Source organism: Neodiprion fabricii, chromosome 1 (assembly GCF_021155785.1).
Source record: "Neodiprion fabricii isolate iyNeoFabr1 chromosome 1, iyNeoFabr1.1, whole genome shotgun sequence".
NCBI classification, from domain to species: Eukaryota; Metazoa; Arthropoda; class Insecta; order Hymenoptera; family Diprionidae; genus Neodiprion; species Neodiprion fabricii.
In genome coordinates, this window is record NC_060239.1 from 5,732,194 (window position 1) to 5,744,326 (window position 12,133).

The 12,133-nt window shown below is 38.2% G+C and overlaps 1 protein-coding gene across 12 annotated transcripts in view; it reads right to left on the minus strand.

Annotated features, from left to right (window-relative positions):
* LOC124184853 (serine/threonine-protein phosphatase 2B catalytic subunit 2-like) overlaps window positions 1-12,133 on the minus strand; it is a 108,271-nt gene that overhangs the window by 9,872 nt on the left and 86,266 nt on the right. For 4 of the 12 annotated variants that reach the window (XM_046575041.1, XM_046575022.1, XM_046575047.1 and 1 more), the window contains exons 8-11: window positions 11,278-11,417; window positions 7,928-8,099; window positions 6,789-6,915; window positions 5,906-5,986 (exon numbers count right to left, since the gene is read on the minus strand). In XM_046575041.1, coding sequence (XP_046430997.1) covers window positions 5,906-5,986; window positions 6,789-6,915; window positions 7,928-8,099; window positions 11,278-11,417 — 520 coding nt within the window. Of the gene's footprint in view, window positions 1-3,044; window positions 3,078-4,972; window positions 4,976-5,517; window positions 5,804-5,905; window positions 5,987-6,788; window positions 6,916-7,927; window positions 8,100-11,277; window positions 11,418-12,133 lie in introns of those variants that run through there. The other 8 variants (XR_006871270.1, XM_046575069.1, XM_046575031.1 and 5 more) reach the window with 4 other exon arrangements.

Sequence of the window (12,133 nt, forward strand, 5' to 3'; positions counted from 1 at the left end):
CTCATTTTACGAATCATGGTTATTTCGTATCGCAGAATAACCGAGCATTACAAGTCAGCAATAAGTTCGGTTAAACCTGGGCTTCTTGGATTTAATATTATTTCAGCTTATCAAGATACGATATCAACTTTCATTACATAAATTCCACCGCTTATTGGATCGAAGAAACAAAAGAACCGGAAAATTTTTAGTCTAAATCAGCAGGGCGAATGTGAATAACGAGGTACGGGGTTAAGATCGATTTTGCAGGGAAATTTTTACGATTTGGTAAGAAATTATTTACATCTTCCTCGAATTTGGAATACGTGTTTTCGTTATTTTCTCATTCAAGCGATATGTAATTTTAACCGGAAAATTTTACATTTCATCCTACATACTTCCCTTATCGTCGAGAGTTATCCCGATGTGAAATGAAAATTAGGAAATGCTCGGCAGAATCGAAGAATACTACTCACTTATACCGGAAGCAAATCATAGTGATAAACGGATAAGAAATGATACATGAATGCATAAACAATAAAAAAATAAATAAAATCATAACGAAAGGAATTACTGTAACTCAACTGTCGAAGTCAAAAATATAATAACGGAAATGAAATTCAACGATCGATTGCTGGTTATTTTGAAAGTAAAGGCACTCCAAACGGTTTCAATATCATCAATTATTTGCTCTGTTATTATATGCATATGTATGTATTATACAAACGAGAATCACACGGTTATAAACACAATGACGCGAATCGGAAAACCAATTTTTCAAACAAACCAAACGAAAATCAAATCTCAAACAAACGTGATGAAACTTTCGGTTATTTTGAACACTTGGGGACGAATGGTAGAGGAAAAAAAAAAGTTGTGCCTATACATTTCTTGTTCTGAATGAAAATTGAAAATGGAGATAATCGCAGAGTTGCGTCCGAAGGACTTTCGAGTATAACAAATGCATTAAGCTTGGATAAGATTTTAAAAACTCGCGTTATGCCAGTTGAGAAAATATACGTCATCAGCTATAGGATTGAAAGTAATTGAACTTCCAAAAATAGTATACGGAATTTATTTTCGATTAGCAATTATGCGACAAGTGAATAAAAGAAAAAGGTGCAAAACCCGAACGAAAATTATTGCAGGTGTTAAACTTCTCGCCTTGTACATTATACACGTTTATACACGTTGCATAAAGTCGGAGGCTGATCGGCTGCACGGCAGAAATGAAAATCGAACGCTAGTTATTTATGAATTAATTATCGCCCAGCCTTCTGCAGGAAGTTGTTAACGTGCAATCAACGGTATCAAATACGGTGTATTAGGTAGGCTGGCTGATAGGTAATACGTATCATACGTAGGTACGTATATACGTCTACCAAGTGGGTGTACGTAGGTACGTAAACACGTATCGTATGCACAAGTGGAGGTGTAAAGGAAAGCGAAATCGTTCATTTACTCGACTGGCAATTAACGAATTGATTAAACCAAGAATATACATGTACGTATACATATATATGTGTGTAACGGCATACGGAGCAGTTGAAAAATATAGCTCGGCTGTTTATGCCGCGTAAAAGTCAACACGGACGCCACTCTGCCTCCGGTCCAGAAAACGCACCGTCGTTCGCCTCTGACTCTTTTCCATCGATCGATTCCCTCGCGCGTCAATTCGGAAATTAATTTAACAAGCGGGGATTCGAAACCGAAATAATGTTGATGAAACGAAGAATAAACGGAGGAACATGAACAAAGAATAAAAAAAAAAAGAAAGAAACTAACGCAGCTGGAAAAGCGTGTGTAATTTAATCGCGTGTTAATAATATGTATCGCTGTTTTTCTCACATCCGCAAGACGAAGTGGTAATTAATGCAAGTAAACGAGTATATAATTTTTTCGGAATATCAATACGGTGACGGAGGATAATCAGATTCCTCGTCATCGTACCTGAATTTTTATTTTTTTTATTTTGCACGTCGAAAGAATTCGATGAGAAGCTGAATAGCTCGATAGAGGAAGAAGATTAAGAAAATGACGAAGATTATGCCGCACACGGTATAAACTGCTGTTAATCCGATGATGATTTCGGTCGAATTTGAATGAATCTGTAGAAAAGATATGAAGAAAAACCGTCTCGAATGAAAAAGTCCATCTATTCCTTTTTTTTTTTCTCTCTCTTTTTTACTACGTTATATGTATACATATATTGGATAAGTCTAATTATATCGTGATAGAAAATATATAACGTATACTTCGACGCATGCGAGTAAAATTAACGATCAATAATAAAAACAAAGCGTTATTATTATTATATATATATATATATATTCGAATCTAATAAATTGACCGACACTCAGCACGGCGCCCATGTGTGCGTGTTTGTATTTGCGTGTGTGTATGTGCGTGTGCGTATGATCGGCTTTCTACATCGTACGTGAATCTATGAAAATACATCTGCCGATTAAACTATCGGCGTCCATTTTAGGTGTACAATTTTTTACACGTTTTTCCCCCCATTTTGTGCAAATATTTCGAGCAATCGGGAAACATAACACTAAGGTTAACGGACCGGTTTACATATGACGAATACAAATGAAAATGCGACCAAATGTCACGTCGCAGCACAGAGAAATCATTACTCAATGTTTCGTGAAATTTTCTTTAAAGATTCTTCGTCTCGAAATGTTTTCGTATGTAAGGTTTTTTTGCATTTTTTGTTACTTCCGCAAAAATGTAATTGACGCGCGAGGCGTGGAATGACGTTGCAGAAACGCGCGGTGGATTCTGGGTATAACAATGAGAGTAATAATAAGAATCATAATAATGACAACGATAATAATGATACTGATAATGATAATAATAATGACAACGGCGACAATAATAGTAATAATAATAATAATAATAATAACAATAATAATAATAATAATGGCTAAAAGTTAATACGTATACAAGGTGGGTAAAGTATTAGACGCCGAGTAGCATCGGCCCAATTATAATTCGCAACACTCCACAAAATGTTACAATTGTTACTTGCGGACAAGTAAGTCTTTGGTCGGACTTACCGTTCCTTTTTTGAATAACGATTTTGGCTGCGACTAACGGAGTTTTGAGTAGTTGTAGTAGTAGTAGTAGTAGTAGAGTAGTAGTAGTAGAAGAGGTGGTAGAGGTGGTAGAAGTAGTGTCGTGCCAAGAGAGGAGAAGTCCAACAAGGCCAGTGTGATTGATACAAATATAATAGAGAAGGCTCACGATAAAAGACAGTCAAGTGCATCATGGCGGGGGTGGGGGTGGGGGGAGATTTATTTTATATTTCATCTTTTATATTCTTCCCTTGCTTTGGGGGGGGGGGTCGATTTTACAATCTACCATCGATATGCGAGAATGCTATCTGTTGCTTTTATCCTTCGTCCGGACGAATCGATTTTATATATATATACGGTTCATGGGGGGGGGGGGGGGGGGGGGGGGGGAGTAGGGTGGGTGATTAGATAACGAAGAGGGTTCCGTTCTCCGAATATACCATTATTATACCGATCGACAAATTTCCAACCTCAAGTCGTACAAAATTTATTTACGTATATTATTCGACTTTCTCTGGTACTGACTCTGTTTAGTACAATATATATGTATATATACGCACATGCACACACATTATGTACGTATGTTACGTCAAACGAGATAAATTTTCTGCACGAGCAAAGTTCGCAAGTTTCTGTTTTTTTTTTTTTTTCTTTCGTCGTCGTCGAATATTACAATCTTGCTAATGAGATTCTCTCGATCGTGTTTTAACCTGAGGCTAATTTCGCGATATTATAACGAAACAGAATTCGTACATCAGAGGATTTCGGAGAACATTACGCTCTTGGGCAACCACAGGTTTGTAACGGAAAAAAAATATTTCAGAGGTCAGCGATGTATAAGAAGGTTATTAATTAATTGATTCAGGTGAATTTGGCATATTAAGATAAATAATATGACAACGATAGTAAAAGAAAAGAAAAACATATTTTTTCCCTAATTTGACACATCTATACATACATTCGACCAAATATGGACAGGGTAATTTTTTTTCTTTACTTTTTCGTGAGTCTTCAATTTATTATGTTTAAACTTTATAACGTACTTGCTTATTTCCTTTTTCCTTTTTCCTTTTTCCATTTTCCATTTTCTCACGAAACGATATATACATACATTATCCTGTTCGTTAAATCGGATCCGCAAAAATTTTTCGAGACACTGTCTATGTTTGGCGACACGCGGCACGTCGAACGCATCCAAGAGTGTGAGATTTGTTGAAATCTAGTATTTTGTTGCTTTTGATTTTTACGTTGAAACGTGCTCACGCTCGAGCGTATTAAATCACAATCTTGGATATCGTTGCAAAGTAATTTTCGAACCGAAGGTACTCGAAAAAATTCATAAATTACAGGGACAAAGAATAACAGGTACCTATGAAAGTATACTAATGGAAGAAGAACTAAAAATTTATGCAAAATCAAATGGTTCTACTGTGGCTATAAGAATGCAGGCTTTGTACCGTGTTTTGAGAGAGAGAGAGAGATAGAGAGAGAGACAAAGAGAGAAAAAATAATATCACACACGTAATGTAATATATAATAATATTATATATTACACATATGTCTAAATATGCTTATATATATTATAAATATATATAACATATATAATATATTTAACGAGATGAGAAAGACATAATTTTCCATTACCTTAAACAACGTGTCTTCACAGGTATAATCATAATAGTAATAAGAAAAATAGTAGTAATAATGCGATCGAAGGATGAAAAAGTAATGTGGGCAGTATAATATAATGTAAAACGAAGATTGACACATCGACGATACTATCTATTGAGCCGAGCCAAAAAAATGATAATTGAAGCTGAAATTTTGGCTAAGAGAAAGAAAAAAAGTAAAAAAGAAATATAATAAATCTAAATGATAATGATTATAAAGTAAGTACGTAGTTTTCTTACCATCTATCCAGGCAGCCAAAAGTAGAAAATTTCCAATTTATGAAAAAGAATTTGGCAGAATATTTAAACATTTCTATTTCGTTACTGTAGTCAGTGTCTGTAATTTTTTTATTTTTTTTTTGTATATAAAACTGGAATGATCCGCGACGTCAACTAACATTTTCATATCCATTTGTCCGTATTCAAAAATTTCGTACATACTTCTCACGATTTCGCGACTCGAAATGTCGAAATTTTATCGTTAGAAATACAAAACGTGAATTCTGCTTTGAAACAAAATTCGATCAGATTTGATAATCCTTGGCAAAAAATAATGCCACAAAAAAGTTTCACGTACTTGTTAAAAAAATTTTGGTACGGTGCTTTCACCTTGAAAGAAAAAACATCATGTTCAAGAATCGAGTTCTGCAAGTGGTATGTTGAAAGAAAAGGAGAGATGAAAAAAAATATATATATATATATTATATATACATATTTAATTGTAAGTAATTGTTTAAGTTCTAGAAAATTTCGAATAATTTTTTACAACTTCGAAAAGAATCACGTGAAACTGCTACGACAAAAAGTGAAAAAAAAGAGCTCATATCGAAAGATGCTCTCTCTTTATAGGTGAAACCACTCGATTGTTGCAAACTTTTGGCGGTGTTTTTGTTTAACGATGAAAAATTTAAGTTCACTCGGCCATAAGCGGTAAGCCGCTAAACTCTGACACCGGAGTATCGGGGATCCGATACAAGATGCAAAAGAGGCGGAATACGATCCTCGTAGCTTTCCCCGCGGATTCACAGACGCAACGCTTTAGCGTTCCAAGTTCAGATCGGTGCCTGTAAACTGTTCGACGAGTAGGAAGTTTCGACATGGTAGTTTTCCTATCTCAAATCAGGGACAGAAAGGGGCTGTTAAACAGTCGTACGAAAAATTGATAGATTTTACCTTCCTCCAGGGCGTCGTCGCCGTCGTTCATCAGCTCGTCGTCCGAGCAAATGTTGAGAACGTTCACCAGCATTTCCGTGACTGCGAGGAATAAGTCAATTCAAAAGATACACGTCACATTTCTCGCCGCGAGTGTGCGGACGTATGTCGAGAGAAAAATAATTTGCGATTTTCCGTAGGGCACCGCATAAAAAGTTTGTTTCGGTTAGAAGAGAGGTTCTGGCAAAATATGAGCGTTCCACGTTACCTGGAAGATCGCGCTTGGTTGTTGTTTCACTTTTATACATTTATTTTTTTTTTTTTCAAATTTGTGAAGAATCGTGAATGCATTTTTTTTTTATCGCTTGCATCAGTCATCGTATCAATTTGCGTTACGAAGAAGACCCAAACTTGTAGTATCAAGTCTCCGGTTGATTTTTGAGAAGTGGATCTGACGACTTTTTCATTATTAATTCAATCTCATAAAATAGTTGTGAGTTAATATGAACTTTCAATTTAGGAGAGTAAGATTCCCGGATGATACATCGTTGTGTTACGGATCGTGATCTTTGGGTTGAATGTAAATGTCAGGAAAGAAATAATAACGGAAGTGCTACAACGTGTTTTTTTTTACAAATTCAAAAAAAAAAAAAAAAAAAAACGTGAAAGGAAAGTGAAAAATCAAACGAGTGCGACCTTCCACGTAACGTAGAACGCTAATCCTTTGACGGAATCTTTATTTTGACCTAAATAAATTTTTTAGGAGGTGTCACGGTGGAAAATCCCAAATTATTTTTTTCTGAAACACTTTAATTTGTATACATATAGTGTTCAAAGTAGTATTGATATAGACCGAATAATACAGGCTTTCTTTTTTTTTTTAATATTTTCAATCGCGTTTTACCTTTCTCGCCAACGAACGGCAACGACCACGTAAATACGTCCATGAAATTTGGTAACCAATAGGGATGTGGCGAGCAATTGAACTGCCTGATATTCATAACGTTGTTCTCATACTTCAGAACAGCCGCCTGTAATCATAAAACGTTGATGATACATCTAGTCAGAATTCAGAATATATGCAAAAAATAAAAATAGAGCATAAATTCATGGCAAAAGAGACGAAGAAGGAAGAAACAGCCCAACTTTTTCCACCCTCACGTCATCAAGTCAATTTCAATCTAAAGCGGGGCTGGATTTTCAGACGCGATAGTCTCTCGAGGCAGTCAGCTAGACTTCAAATCCGTCAATTTCCGTTAGGAGAACGATCCGATATCCGTCAACGAACTGAAAGAAGTTGCCTCGTTTTTTCGCCCGTACGAACGTCGTTTATAAATTTACCTGAATTCTTGATTATTTTTTTTTTTACAAAAACAGATTATCCAACGGGGTGGTGTTTGGAAAATTTATCCTACTTATTCTTAGTTCACACATTTCGTCGTAACGAATTCGATCTCAGGTACCTAACAAAAATTCCAGAAGATCGCGGCGCATCTTCGAACTCACAAGTTTCGTCTTCTACCCTTTTGTTCTCTCCGAAACGCGTGTATACCACAATTGACTGTGTCGAAGAACCTTCCGACTGATAAGGCGAAGTGACAGGATGTCAATAACGGTTTGACGCGTTCGCGTCACCAGCACAGTGGCGAAACAAGACGCAATGGTTCGAGGTATAAAGAAAAATTCCACTATCTGTAACCGGTGTACAGATATCGTATAAGACAGTCTGTGTGATACTAAACTTGGAATTAATACACTACACGTAACGCGATACGAATACGTTTTGAAAGAAATTTCAACTCCCGTCGATTTTGCTTGGATTTTTTTTCTCACATTTCTTTCCAGGGCTGGAAAAATGAGTTCTGTTCTTATTTATCGCATCGATCAATAGGAATCGAAAACAACGGTCTTTGAGTAAAGATTTCCTTGGGAATTTTGCTTATTGTTATTGTTACAATGAAATTCGAAATATCGTCACAATCTGTTGTAGCTAATTAATGATCGTGTGATTTCTTTCGATTGGGCGTGAATCTTGGGGCTTACTTTGTTGTTGTATACGTCCAGGTAGTTTGGGGCGCTGAATATTGTTATTAGGGATGGAAAACCCGTCGTCTGCGATTTGCGGTACATACGATATCCCGCGTCCTGCGCCTCGTGCGCCCTTATGATACTCAACAGGTTGTTGTTCTGGAGGAAATCGCAGCAGGCCGCGTAGCTGAAAAATATCAAGGAATATTATACACGTATAGGTACACTATTACAGAAACTTATTGCGCGGCTTTTTTTTTTGTTTTTTTTTTTTTTTATCATCAATATCTTAGCAATTTTTTTCTCGCAATAACAAAAACTGCGTCATCCGTGGTAAATTGTGGAATTTTGCACCAAGGCGTATGATACATGTATAAGGAAGAATAATAATAAAAAAAACATTTTTTAAATTATCTCGCGAAAAGCGGTTCATCCTCTGGGATTTCGTTGGAAAAAGTTGAGGTGACATTCAATTTTCCCGTGGCAAGTGTGACGAGGTAGAAGCGCAAAGTTAACTTTCTAATCGCGCAAAGTTAATTCTAGAACCTATTTTCGAGTGAAACAGTAATATACATGTATAATATATAACATTGGGTTATATAGTGTATAATTTATTTGGGAGAAGCGAGGGTCGTGGTCAGAAAAAATATACGACGGTGAAAAACGAAATACACGGGGAAGAAAAAAATGAAAAGAATAAGAAAATCGCATAACGGAGAACGAGTTTTGAACAAGTGAGTTCCAGCCGAGACTGACATTCGTCATTCGATCATTTACCCCTCTAATCATTCGATGAGATAATTTATACGCTCGATGGCAATCGGCCCAAAAATCATTAGCGCCGCACTACGGAAATAATGAAATGTTTTCTATACACGTACATTATAAATAGATATCAGGGTGACCTGGAAATGTCAGGGAATTTAAAGGGGTTGTGGAAAAACTGGAATTGTCAGGGGATTATTAATTTGTACATGGAAAAAATGGAAAATATCAGCTTTCCGTCATGGGAGTTAGAAATGATTTTTTGCGGTAACGAGTTTACTTTTTTTTCGTCGAGAAAACAAATTGGCTTAAACTGACTTTATTTTGTACGCATTGTAATTTTCTTCAATTCGAATTGAATTCGAACCGAATATAGAGTCAATAAGCCGAAAGGTTTAGATTTTAGTAATTTACTGGAACTGGGAAAACTGGGTTTCAATTTTTTTCAAATTTTTTTTTCACAAAAATAGCCTTGCCCGACCATCTCTCGAAACGATCCTCAATTCCATAGTATTCGCTGTTCGCCGCGTAGGCTCTTTCGGTTTATTACCGCGGTTCGTTCTTCATTCAATGAGACGACCAGCCAGCCCTCCATGTACCGTACGCATACGTGTATGTGTGTGAAATCCATGTACGAGGACTCGTTCGCTCGGACTCTACCGCAGTCTTCCTTCGCACGTCGCATCGTAGTCCACAAGCTCCGCTAACCAGAAAAGCTTCTCTCATATACGCGAATGCGAGACCCGAGCTTTAGTGGCAATTTCGTAATGGTGTCTCTTCGTACGTCTGTTGGCACGAAAAAACTTCGTCCCATTTACTCGTGTGTCATATCAGCAGCTTTCGCAGGAATCGCCGGTCACATCGAATTACCGCGCTCTTTTTCAATCCGATTCGACGCTTTCGAGATATCGCTTCGCAATTAGATCTTCGTTTCCAATCAACTCTCCGTTCGTTTCATTCGCGAATTCTTGCAACAAACGAATCTTCCTCGACGAACTTGTTTCGTTTCTCAAGTTTTCCTCGAGGTTCGCGTGTTGCGTGCACTTGGCCCAGATCTTGGATATCGTTTTAATACCTCGGTTACATAGAAAAAAACGGCGAGGTTATCTAGACACGCGGGATTTGAGGGAGGAATTTTATACGTACCCGGCACTCTGACGTTAGGTCACGCGGTTATTCGACATCGGGCCGAAATCCCGTGATCCGCTTCTCGAGATATGTACTAGGACGCGTATAGTATATTTTATACATACCTATGTATATCCACGCACACACGCGCGCAAACATATGAATATATATATATACATATGCCTATGTATATATATATATGTTTTTTATCCGTTCCTTCTTTTTTCTCTTTGACCCTAGAATTTCGCAAGGTTCCAAACGTCGTCGTTCCCTTGGCGAATAGAGTTTCGCGAGGTGATCCCCCCCTCTCCCCCCACTCCCGCATCCCTCGGGACTTTGCGATATCGAAAAGCTTTGCTCATCTGTAAAAATTCCCTTTAACCTCGTACGAAAAGTGAAAGAAGAAATCCCGAAGTAAAAATCAAGAGACCCGTTTGCAGATTTTATTTACGTACAAAACGTGTCTCCTCAGTGAAAATATATTACGATCTTATTCGATTCCCGTCTCGTCTGTCTTTACGAGTCGAATTCCTTTCTTTCACGAGCGTTCAGAATTTAGCCTCGATATTGTGAAGTTCGTGTCGTTTCAACGATTCTTCTTTCTTTTTACTTTTAAAAACGTTCGATGAAAACGTTTGAAATAAAATCTTCCGATTTCGACAGGTGGGTTAAAAGTTTTGTAACGACAAATTTTCTAACGATGTAATACGACACGCATCGCCGGGACTTTTTCTCGACCTGTCAACCTTTATACACGCCACGAATGGCGAGGAGGGAGAATCGATTTTGTTCATCTTCTCCCTTGCCCTCCGCCTCTTGTCCCTCCCTCTCGTATCCTGTTTTTTTATTTCCTCAAGTTTTTCTTCTTCTTTTATTCATCCCTTTCTTCGCGCTCTTCAAGGATCAGCTATACGGACGTACGTTGGATGCCTGCCGGCGGTGGGCAGAGAAGCCTTTAAACCCCCTGCGATCGGAGCTCTTCTGCCATTTTTTTCGTCCTCTTTCTTCGCCCCAAAATTATTCCCACTTTCGCACGTGTCACGTATATTCTCCGCTTCTACCCTTCAAAACATACTTCAACCTATCCTGGCGGCAAAACACATTTTCCCTCGCCGACTGCAGCTAAGGGTCGCAAGGATGCGCGACCCTTTCGCACGGAGTTTCGGATTATCGAGAACTTTTCCCTCGAGCTTTGTACAAAAACCTTCTTGCAGCTAACCAAAAAATTTCACCTTCGGTGTACGTCGTTTAGTTTTATCCACAGCTCCCGATCCAGCGATCGTACAGGTTATACTCTCGGGGTTTCTGTCTCCGTTGTCAAGATTGAAAGACAAGAATCACGGATTTTGCGCAGTTCTAGATTACAGTTGTTACCATTTTTTTTTTTTTGTTTTTCGCTTTTTATAAGCATAGAGTAAGGAATCACAGAGGAGGTGAAAATTACAACCAGCATACAGTATGTTGTTACTCACCTGTAAAAGTACGAGCAGCCCCTTACGCTGTTGTGTGAAAAATGTTCGGCGTTCTTTTCATTGCCAAAATCTTCTAGGGGATCCGACCAGAGTAGATCGCACATCGGGCCGAACGCCGGTGGTTCTTTGAACCTGTCCAACTGAAAGAAAAGTTTCCAACCCTCGGTTAAAAAAGTTTTCAAACACAGGGGTGTATAAATAGATTGAACAATGATGCCGAAAGAGCGCGAGCGTACAATTGTTTTGCCATAATTTTGAATTTTTTTACGAGGAACGCGCGCGAGGCGAGGCGAGACAGACGTTACGCTGAGAGTGGTGAATACCCAGGGAGGAAGTGCGAAGTACGATCCAACAAGTAGTTAGTTGGTTAGTTAGTACCAGACTTGGATTGGAAGCCACATGTGGCATTACGTGCGGTACGTTCTATTATTAGACGGGAGGTTAGACCAGAGACGAGACAGCGTCTGGGTTCGACGCATCTTCGCGGGCACGTCCGTCTCCTTCCGTATATCCTTTTTCGCAGCCTCAAGTTCGAGTCGAGTCGAGTCGAAAGAGCCGGACGCGAACCGAGCAGAAGAAAGTTCACCGAAAGTTTGCCCTGCGTATGCCGAACTTGAAAATACTTTGATCCGACGGTGCTGTTGGCACAAGAAATGTTCTTTAAATATAACCACGATGTCGCGGTATTTTATTAATTCTTTTTCTTTGAAATCGATACGCCAACTTTGAAGCACTCGTTGAAATGTAATATGAAGGAGGAAGAGGGAGAAGCTACAAAACTTGAAACGAAGGCCAAATTTTTCATTTTATTTCGTTTGTAAACAGGAAGTCGTTACGTGCGTTCAAACAGATCTTC